General features: G+C 32.5%; 1 protein-coding gene across 1 annotated transcript; it reads left to right on the forward strand.

The window, feature by feature from the left end:
* Window positions 1–2,281: 2,281 nt before the first annotated feature.
* LOC25483400 (transcription factor bHLH130) lies at window positions 2,282–6,220 on the forward strand. The gene is made up of 6 exons (XM_013612085.3): window positions 2,282–3,100; window positions 4,139–4,467; window positions 4,558–4,728; window positions 4,914–4,979; window positions 5,097–5,165; window positions 5,804–6,220. Exons 1-6 carry the CDS (start codon window positions 2,659–2,661, stop codon window positions 5,873–5,875), a joined length of 1,149 nt encoding a protein of 382 aa, XP_013467539.1. The 5' UTR covers window positions 2,282–2,658; the 3' UTR covers window positions 5,876–6,220.
* Window positions 6,221–11,746: the final 5,526 nt, after the last annotated feature.

The raw sequence follows: 11,746 nt of genomic DNA on the forward strand, positions 1-11,746 counted from the left end.
TAAACATTTATCAGAGTAAAAACCATAAACGGGATATCACATAGAAACGTAATCCGAAAACAGTTAAATAATAATTTAACTTCCACATAATATCTTAACATAGCAGCGGAATATTAGTTCATAAACCATAAATCAGTTTGGCACGCAGGCCCCAATAAAGTATCTCAAAAGAGTTAATCAAAACAGAAATTATCATAGCAGTTCACGTAAAAGAATGAAGCATGTTATAGCATATAACCCCATCCCGTTACGTATCAGAGCGACCTAGACGACACAGAGAAGGCAAGGCCACTCACGACGACAACTGCACACTAAGCACGATCACCTGCAAGTTACCCATACGAAGGGCAACATTTTCAAGCAGAAGGGGTGAGATTTCATAATCAAATAACATTAATCAATGTAATTGCGAATCATAAATTAACATCATAATCATTCCTTAAATAACATTGCATAATTGCTAAACAGTTATAACATAATCATATATCCAATTATCATGAACAACATAACATATTCGATAAACACTTATCACATAATCACGTAATCAATCATTATCAACAAGGCATCTTAATCATGACAATGCGACAATGCTCTTAGACTCCTTATATGCATGTGGTACCAATCGTCATCATAAGTATTAATATACTTTAATCGTGCGGAGGACAAAGCTCCTATAAAACGTGCGGAGGACAAAGCTCCTAATATTCGTGGTGAGGACTAAGCTCAATGAGATGCTATGCATGGACACTTATGAACAAAACATCGTAATCAACATATCAACATGCATCCAATAATTTGGAGCTAACTTCATCATATACTTATGCACTTAGTTAAATAACGGAAGCAGCATAAACAGGTCACATAAACGAGATGATATCATTATATCAATAGCACATAAATTGCATCATTATCAAGCTTTCATATCTTGCATGAATATACAATACATTAGTTCATGTCCAATTAATATCAACGTAACTTGAACAACTCTACAGACTGCATTAAACGTCATCATTAGGTCTTATTACTAGTTAGGGGTTCACTCCAGATCAACACATGCGACACAGATCGCACAAACACACAAGCAACTGCATCCTGGCTGTGCTCGCGAGGCGAGAGTTCTTACTCGCCATGGCGAGTACCACTTAACTCCCAAAATAAACTTGTTATGGGTTCCCTCTGATCCTACATTCATTCCTAATCAATACTAGGCATGTTCAGGCACTCAAAGGCACTCAAGGTCCAACTAAAAAGGTCGAAACACAAAATATGACATGCTCTCTGCCTAAGCTCGCGAGGCGAGGAAGGGTTGCTCGCCATGGCGAGTTGCACCAAACAACTCGCGAGGCGAAGGGAAAGGGCTCGCGTGGCGAGCGATGAAGTTCATCCCTCGCGAGGCGAGGATCATCACTCGCCGTGGCGAGCGATGAACAGAAGCACGGGCAGACTACGGGTTTTCTTGAAAATCCCTCAAATAACACGGTTCAAAGCCTAATTTTGATTCCATAATCCATCCTAAACATGTTCTAAGGTTAAAGGACGATTTCTACATCAATCTAAACAAGTTTTACCATTTGATCATAAATTTTTAGGGTTTTGACCTAATTTCCAAACTTTTCTAAAACAATCCTAACTTTGCCATTTAATCATCAGAATCACAGCAATCAACATTATTGAATTATTAGTCTCACCCTTACCTTGTTTGAAGAAAATCGCAGCACTCTTCCTTGGTTTCTCTAGACTTGGCTTTTTCTCCCTTTTTCTCCAAAACAGTCGTACGTACAATGTTTTTCTAAAACTAGGTTTAACCTATATATACCTCTTCTTAAATACTTATCTTATCTCACTTTCTCCCCCAAAACTATCTAAAATATCAAAACAGCCCTTAACTAAATATTTTATATTATTTTCAAATCTTTATTTTATTTAACAATAAAATAATTCTCATATCCTTATCAAATCTTCCAAAACTCATAACTCATCACGTCATCGATCAAATCATCATAAATCATCAAAACATACCAAAATCATGTATATATTATATAATTATAATATAATCACCTAAACTCGATTAAATAAACGATTAAACGAAAATGGCGTTACATGTGACATATAATAAAGACCATATACATCATTAATTAAATATATCTAAAAAATATATTTTTATTTATATTAGTGACAGGAGGTACAGTACTACTAGCTCATATTTTTGGCAACTCATTTGATTGATTTATTTAAGGCATTCCCTTCGGTGAGGGGGACCAATCGATGTCTTTATGTACTTTCTGATTGGCTTAATTTAGCCACCAACATTACAAGATAAATACCGACTTCACTCTCTCTCTCTCTCTAACAAGAAGATCTTCCTTTCTTTCACTCTTTTCAAAAGCAAATCTAAAAGCTTCTTTCTTCACTTATAGCATATATAGCATCCCTTTTTATTTATCCCTATCTTTCCTTGTCCCTTTCACTTTGATCTCTCTCTTTTTTTCTATCTCAAAACCAAACAAACACCATAGCCACCTCTTCTCTTCTTTGAATTGCGTGCAAACTTCTCTTACAAGATCTTATCTCACCCCTGCTTTGTTCCTAAGCTGAAAAACTTTTTTTTAATGATTCTCTGTTTTCACATTTAATCTTTTTACAGTAACATTATTTATAATGGATTCTAATAGTAATACTCATCATCAACTCAAACAACAGAACCAATCATATTCTTCTGGGTTGCTTCGTTTTCGTTCTGCACCTAGTTCACTTTTTTCAAATCTTACACCTTCTGCTGATTCTAATAAACTTACTAAACATTTTTGGGATGGTTCTGAATCAGAGAGATTCGTGAGTAATGATAATAATAATATTTCTGGTTTATCTTGTTCTAAGGAAATGAATTCTGGTTATGGTGCTGGTGGTTCTGGTTTGCCACCTCATTATCCTAGACATGGTTCTACTTCTACTTCAAGTTCTGCTATGGATGGTTCTTTTGGATTGGTTGGTTCATTGGGAATGGATCAAGAAACATTACATGATAAGAGTTTTGGTTCAAATCTTCTTAGACAGGGTAGTTCCCCTGCTGGTCTTTTCTCCAACATTTCCTTTCAAAATGGTAATCTGTTTTATGTTGTTATTTTGGTTTGGTTCTTTTGGAAATTTTAATGTTGTTTTTGTTTTTTTGATTTAACTATGAAACTTTGCATTTTTTGAGTAATAATATTAAGAGAGCTCTTCTCCCATCTGGTTTTGCTCATTCCCGTTGAGAAATACATCTGCGTGAGTTAACTTACGTTGAGAATACACCTGCGTGAGTTAACTCACCCTCGGCTATTTTGACGGGATTGAGCAAAAACAGATGGGAGAAGAGCAGTACTCTAATATTAATGATGATATGTGTATTGGCTTATGAATTTAACTATGAAACTTTGCATTTTTATGAGTGATTTTTTTGTTGTAGGGTGTTCTTTTGGAAATTTTAATGATGTTTTAGTTTTTTGGATTCAGCTATGCAACTTTGTATTTTTATGAGTAATAATGAGAATATTGCTACTTTGGTTGATGAAGTTAATTGCAATCACCTATAAGGCTAGAAATTGTGGTATGTATGAAAATGGAAAAAAAAATGATTATGATGGAGACATGTACAATTTATGTTAGTAGTTTAGAATTTAATGATTCAATTTGTGGATAAAATGACATGCCCTTATTCTTATCTCACTTGAAAATTAAATGTTAGTTGCCTTGTTTGAATTGAGTGAATCTCAGTTTTAGGTTGAAAGAAGTAGTTTTTTTTTTTTTTTTTTGTGTGAAGGGTATGAATGATTTCAACCACTTATGCTTTAATTTCCCTTTTTGTCACCCTACACGAGCTTTTGTGAATTGATCGCGAATTAGGACGAACCAATTCGCAAAAGTACCGGGAGTTGGTATGCGAGTACAAGTTCGCGGTTCTCTGGAGAATGCAGCGAATTATGTGATTCTGAGCTTACCTTTTAGATACATTCGAATTAAACTGTAATTGATAATTCTCAAATGTTATGGTAAAACATGATATGATATCCCACCTGCATCTTAGGTTGTTAAGACATTTTTTATTTCTATATACAATTCATTCGTAATGGTTATTGATGATAATGTTTATAAATTGCAGGGTTTTCTACCATGAAAGGCGTTGGAAACTATGCCACGGTAATTGGTAGTAACGGGGAACTTAGTCCGTCTATTAACCGATTGAACACTCAGCTTAGCTTCCCTTCAAGAAATGCTTCTTCCTTAGGAATATTGTCACATATATCAGAAATAGATAACGAGGACATTGAAGCAACTAGCCCTGATGACGGAGGTAGCAATGCCGATTCTACTCACTATGGCTCTGGATTCCCCTATAGTTCTTGGAACGATACTCAATCATTCACAGAAAATCTCAGTGGTTTGAAAAGAGGGCGAAGTAGTAATGAAAAAATGTTTTCTGATATTCAGGTATGTGTTGGAAGCTCACTTCACTTATTTTGGATTTCAAGTAAGTTTCGATTCTCTTTGTTGATACGAATAACTTGTTTTACTCATCAGCGTGGAGGGCTTGGAAATCAAGTTCATACATTATCGCATCAGTTGAGTTTACCAAACACTTCATCTGAGATGATTGCTATGGAGAAGTTGTTTCAGTTTCCAGATTCTGTTCCTTGTAAAATTCGAGCGAAAAGAGGCTGCGCTACTCATCCTCGAAGCATTGCCGAGAGGGTATGATTTTGTTTAAATGCAAAAACCAATTAGTTTTTTCACGCATATCATCGGTAATCACAAGTATATCGAATGAAACTTTTGCATAACAAATATTTGACGGATAGAATGAAGATATTATTCAGACTATGCTGAATTCATGAATTTTTTTGTAAATGATGATTTGAAGAAGTAACTATTTTCAGTTAAGAAGAACTAAGATCAGTGAAAGAATGAGGAAATTGCAAGAGCTTGTTCCAAACATGGATAAGGTACAAATTACACACATCAATTTTGTTTGACTTTGGAAAATATTTGATAATTAATTAATTAATTAATTAATAGTATAGTTGTATTTGGAGGTTGACATTTCTTCATGTTCTTGGCAGCAAACTAACACATCAGACATGTTGGACTTGGCTGTTGATTACATTAAAAATCTTCAAAAACAATTCAAGGTACATATATAAGGAGAGTTAATTTGGTTTTGGTTTCAATCCCATCCTTACAAGTGAAACGGAAATTTCGTCCCTGAAATCGTAACTATCGATCAAATTTGTCCATAACTTTTATGAATTAGCAATTAAGTCGTTGAAGTTGTATCACGTCAATCAAAACAGTCTCTCTATTAGGTTCAAACGTTAAACAACAGCATGTGGCCCTTAAATGATGATGTGGAATTTCATGTGGACTCCACGACACTGCCACGTCTCTAAGAATGAAATTGACTTATAATTTTGTTATGACTAAAAGCTTGGGAGTTACTTTTCTTGTCCAAATTTTCAAGTGAAAATAACTCTCGGACATCTACCCAATTATGTATAGCTAATGATTTCACGTGGCAGTGATGTGGAATTCACATGAACTATCACATCTTCATTTAACGTGTCACGTTATGTTGTCTAATAGCTAAACTTAATTCAAGGACTATTTTTTGTGTTGAAAATTTCAAGGCTGAATTACAAATTCACAAAACTTAAGGACGAATTTTACCAATGGTTATAATTTCATAAATTCTTATTCATTTCACCCTTTATCATCATAGTGATTGATATTAACTGATTAAATTTTACACTCCTTTTTCTATTACTTGCAGTCCCTAAGTGATAAACGAGCAAACTGCAAATGTATGAGGATGCAGATGGCAGATAAAAATCAAATTACTTGAAAAATATTTTTTTTATGCAACAAAGAAGCAAATATATAAATGTTACTGTATTATGTTTTTGTTGAGTGTGACTCTGAATACAAAACATGTAGGTCCTCACCACAGCAAAAAGGTTCTTTAGATTAAAGTGGTTTCAATTACAGAGCAATAAAATCCAATAGTATTTATTTATATTGGTAATTTTGTATAGGAGAGTACTAATAAATGTTTTACTCTTAATGTATTGTTTTTTTTTATTTATGTAGCAATTAAATGTGAAAGTTTTAGATTTAGATATAGGATTTAGCATGGATGTTGTAAATTAGATTGGGATGAGGCTGATAAATGAATTTAGTTTTGTTTCAAGGAGAAAATTAATTTAGTTCTCTCTAAATAAATAAAATTTTATTTGAAGTAGTTTAAATTGGACTGGTTTTTGAATTTGTTTGTTCTTTTAGGGAACGATATATAAGCTTCTAAATATACAATGATAGTAACATAGATTAATATGTAAAATTAAATAATTTGTTTTTATAAATCATTTGCATCAAACCTAAGAATCACAACAATACATTGGTTCGAGTATAACAGAATTTAGATCTCTTAAGCAATGTCTCAAATTGTGGCTTTATAGATGGTTAAAATTCTATTTTTTTTTTTTTTTGTTTTAAAAGAATACGTCATCAATATTGTTTTTTTTTTTTATTATTACTACACTTCATACAAAACTTAATTATTAAATTTTCTTTGAACGAATTTATACATCAAATTTTCTAAATATAATTATCAATGTCATAATAGAAAAAACCCATTTATATTGGTTTAGTGGTATTGACTTGAGACCTGAGAGTGTACTCTTTTTCAAGGTCTTAAGTTTGATTCTTCCTGGTGTCAATTTAGGATAGTTTTTTTTTATTAGTGCAAATTACGATGTTTTTTTTAATAATTCTTTTAAATGAATATTATTTAATGATTTGGATTCGTGTCCGAGATTTCACATAAAATGTTTTCACAGTCAAATCACTATATTGTAACAATGAGAACAACAAAAATATATATTATACAAAAAAAAATAAAAAATAAGGTGATATGAGTTAACTTAGCTATGTCAAAATTTTGTTTTGAAAAATTGAATCTTCTCATATTTGAATCAAACATAAAAGGAACATGTCCATTATCTCACTATACTCGGAGAATATAATCCGATCCAGATCTTTAGAAAAGGAAAACTATTAATTTTTCATGTTGCAATCAAGCCTTTTTCTAAGCCTTTTTCTCTTTCTCTTCTCTCTTTCTCAAACCCTAGCCGTCACTTCTTTCTTCTTTTCGTTGGAGGGGTGATTTAGGATCAATTTTTGAACAAAAATCACCCCTCTAACTCGTTTTTCTATTTCCCTTTTATTGAAATAAGTGATTTTCACATCTGTTGCGTTTTTTATTTTACGATTTCGTCGTCTTCGTGTGACATTGGTTTGTTCGTCGTCTTTGTGCGACGTTGTTTGTCTTTCTTGTTTTTCTCAGGTATTTGATCGGTTCAGATTGTCAGATCAGCTTCGATCCAGTGCAGATCCAATCAATGACTTTGGCGTCATCCACGTTGCAGATCCGGAGACATGGCTATTCCGAAGATTTAAATATAGTCATATGTGTAGGCATTTGTACCTTGCCGTTTTATGCTATTAACATGGATGTTGTGAGCTTGTTCACATATTCATCCTTTTTGTTGTGAGCTTGTTCACATATTCATCCTTTTTGTTTTTAGCGTATTTGCATTATATTTATGTACTCTATCAATTTTCAATTTGAATGAATGAGTATCATTTATTTTTGTCAAAAAAAATAATTTTTCATGTTCTTTTTAAATCATGCATGGCAAATGATAGAGATGATTTAAGCTGTTTTTGTCCAAAGTAGTTGAGTTGCATATTACGACCTGCAAAATGTTATGTCATTGATTGATGACTTGTTCGATAAGGAAAAGGTTGGCGCCCGCCTTTATTTATGACGTCCAACTGGAACATAATATCTGCATTTCATGGTTTTCTTGTGCCATCCAACCTTATCCTCCGATATTCCCCACCACTTTCCACCTCAAATAGTGAATAAACAAAAGGAGAACACATGAACCATGTCATAGTCATAATCCCCATTGGGAAACTTTCTCCTTTTTAAACTAATTCATTTTCTTTTGATGGTAAATAATAAATGGGCCATTTTTATACATCAAAGATGTGAAAATAACATGTGCAAACACCCCTACTTTGTATTTTAACTAGTATAACGCCCCGTGCCAAGCACGGGATACATTTTATTTAAAATGTTTTAACAGGGTTTACACATAAATACGTTTTTTAGATATTATTTGACTTTTTTAGTTTGATTTGATTCATAATTTTGATATTATGTAGTACTTTATCTTCATATTTAAAATTGAGACAAAGTTGGCAGGGACATGCTAACTCTGCATAAAATAGTGAGAAAAAGTACAACTATGCTTAAAATATAAAAATACTATAAATAATTACTATATTCTTAAAAATATATCTAATTAATAAGAGGTGTGATTACATTTGTTATAATATACCATTATGGCTCTGCCCTCTCTTTAGAAATCTTCTGCCACCTCACCCCCTTTTTTCGATACCTTCATCACTTACGATGTACCAACATGCAACGATGGTGTGATGAGTGGCGTCGTCCCCCCGCACCACCATTTTTCCGGTTCCCACAACAATTTGTGTCGTTGGTTTCCGATTCAACCAGTACCGCTTCTGCCACGGGTGGTGGTTGCTGAGTTGTTGGTATTCATAAATTGTTGGTTGTCACCGGCGATCTTGTTTGGTTCCGTGTGTTGGCTTCTCAATGGCAGAACCCCGCGTTGGTTTGGTTGAAACCCGAAAAGGTCCGTTCTTTATCCTCTATTTTGCCACCGTTTTAGACTTTTTTCGTCGTCGTGTGGATTGGTTATGGTGGGTCATTCGAATCCGCCGTCTCCTCCCTTTCTTTGGAGGTGGTTGCGGTTCTATGTTGGGCCAGAAATGACTGTTAATTTGATGTTGATCATAGCAGTAAACTGTTAGTGCGTGTGGATTTGTTAATTACCGTGTTGGCGGTTGAATCTACTCCACACTCTCAAGAATATGTATGTGTTTCGTATCCCATTAATCCTTGATTGACATGAGAGTGTGTGGACTTGAAAGAGTCGTTAATGCTTGTTGCCGTTGTTGCAGGGAGTTGATGGCACATGATCCGATTTTGTGATGAAGATCGATCAATTCGCCAAATTATAGACCCACTTTGCCCTCGATCACAAACGTCTATCGTTAATGGTATTCGTTTGTTAGAATTAATTAGGTTTGAATCCACTTTGTTGATCTTTTTTTTTTTTTTTTTTATGTATTACCCGTTAGGGTGGATCCACTTGGATTGACTGCATCAGATTTTTTGTCCTCCCAAATTTCATATAATTTTTTTCTTTTTTAATAATATATATGAGCAATTGACAATCGATTAAAGTAAGGTACCAACTTAATTGAGATTATTCTTTTTGCTCTAGTCTTATAAAAATATAATAAAAAATCTACCCCTTTGAATAAAGCTATTACTTTTTTTATTTAATCACAATACTCTCTCGGATTTCAATTATAAAAAAATATCTAAGTTAAAAAATTTACTTATATGCAATTAGTTTTCTCAAATGTTTCTAAAAAAAGATAAATTTATGAAAAGTACCATCTATTGGAACTTGTTTCATGAGAATAAAAAAATATTAAAAATAAAACTTACATGAATTAAAATGTATATTAGGATAAATAACATTAAATAGAGTCAAAGTAAGTTATATATTTTTTTTAATTTAAGATAATATAAGGTAGTTGTTTATTTTTTTGGCAAAATTACACAATTAGTCCCTTAACTTTATTTTATGTAACACTTTCGTCCTTTATCTTTTCTTTGTCACAATTTAGTCCTTTATGTTATAAAATAACAACATAGTTATCCTTTTTTATGAAAAAAATAATCAAAAACTCCAAAAAAAAATCATCAAACTCATAGGCAAACGTAAATCTTCTTCATACAAGCCTAGAAAATCAAATTTCTTTGAAAAAAATCTCATAAAAAATGAGAAGATATTGTCATTTTATAACATAAAGGACTAAATCGTGACAAAAAAAAGATAAAGGACGAAAGTGTTACCTAAAATAAAGTTAAGGGACTAATTGTGTAATTTTGCCTTATTTTTTTTTATCTAAGATTGGAGAGAGTTCCTAAAAAAATATTGGAGAGAGTATTTCTCTCGGAAGCAAATTATCTATAGTGAGAAAAATTTGAGAAAACAATTTTATTTAATCTTCTCTCTTCATTTTTTTTTAATTAGAGATCAAGGGTCACAAATTAAAACAATCTAACCTAATTTCGTTATGTTTTAATGTGGTTATGATTTCGAATTCATCATTTCCCCTTTTTTCCAAGCAAACACTTCCTCCTTCTTAATGTTCCAAACCAAAATCCACAAACTAAAACCTCCATCAAACATGGGAAGAAAAAGGTAGGAGATCTATGTCAACCCACTCAATTTCATGCAAGTTCTTCAACTCCTCAATGGCGATCCTTAGAGTAAGGTTAAAAAAATTTTATGGTATGCTAATGTGGGATACATCAGGCAACTAAAAATAAAGGTAATTGTTTTACCATTTATTAGAAAATGTATTTACTAAAAGGATTGTGGAAAAAATCTCCTTCATCAAAATAAGCATACATTTTCTTTAGTTCTTTTTGTCTCCATAATTTAACGGTTAAATTTGATCTTAGTTGATTGAAAAGAATTTTGTAACATCGTTTTCCAATCTCTAAATAAACAAATAAAATAGTTCAAGTAAATGAATAAATATGTACGTTTCAATGGTATTAAATAATCAAGTTGATAGTTATAAATACATACCTAGGAACAACTTAACTTTTGCCAACAAAATTCTCAGATTCGCCTTTTTAAATTTACCGGAAGATAGAAAAAAGAGTACGTTCAAACTGATATCTCTTAAAAAATAATCGACAAATAATTAAAATAATAATTAAATATCATAATGTATTATATATTAAAAATAAAAACAAATTGATTTCACCATTCAAATTCAATTCAATGTTCTTGTAATGTATCTTTGTATTCTCCTTCAATATCCACCACAATTGGTTTAATTTCTTTCATTCTTCAAGGCTTATTTAAGTAAAAATTATTTTATTGAATCTTTATTATTTTTAGCGTGGAGAGAGTGCGGAAGTTAGGAAAGTCAATTGGGTTAAGTGAGATAAGGTGTGTCATGGTCGATATAGTTGTTGCTTCAGGGTTCGTATAATGCAGAATTTCAACTTATCTTTGCTACGTGAATAGTTTTGGAGGCTAATATGGATCAATGAGTTTACATTTTAAAGTTTTAGATTCTTAGAATAGGTTGGGCGAGTTCATGTGAAGAGTGGGGACAATTAGGCATATGTGTGGTAAAATTACTTTCATGGTGTTAAAATAGGGGCAGAGATGGGGATTAGAAATTGGTTTGATGAAAACTTGATGATAGCGGAGAGAATGAGAAAAATACTCCTTTTTTTGCAATGATTCGTGGTTGTAGAGTGGTCCTTTGTGTGATATATTTAGAAGAACTTTTGAGTTATATCAAAATAACTCTATGCCATTTAAGGAGATACGTAGGTTAGCGTTGGATGGGGTGGAGACGATGTCATAGAATTTTTCTTGGAATGAGGTGCAGGGGATATATTGTTATTTGTTGGACAACATTATTTTTAAGGCTAGCGTTTTTGATAAGTTTCTTTAAAGTTGATCATGGTGAAAGGTACCCTGACAAAGGGTTATATTATCTAGTTGCAAGTGGAGCATGA

Source organism: Medicago truncatula, chromosome 1 (genome assembly GCF_003473485.1).
Source record: "Medicago truncatula cultivar Jemalong A17 chromosome 1, MtrunA17r5.0-ANR, whole genome shotgun sequence".
NCBI classification, from domain to species: Eukaryota; Viridiplantae; Streptophyta; class Magnoliopsida; order Fabales; family Fabaceae; genus Medicago; species Medicago truncatula.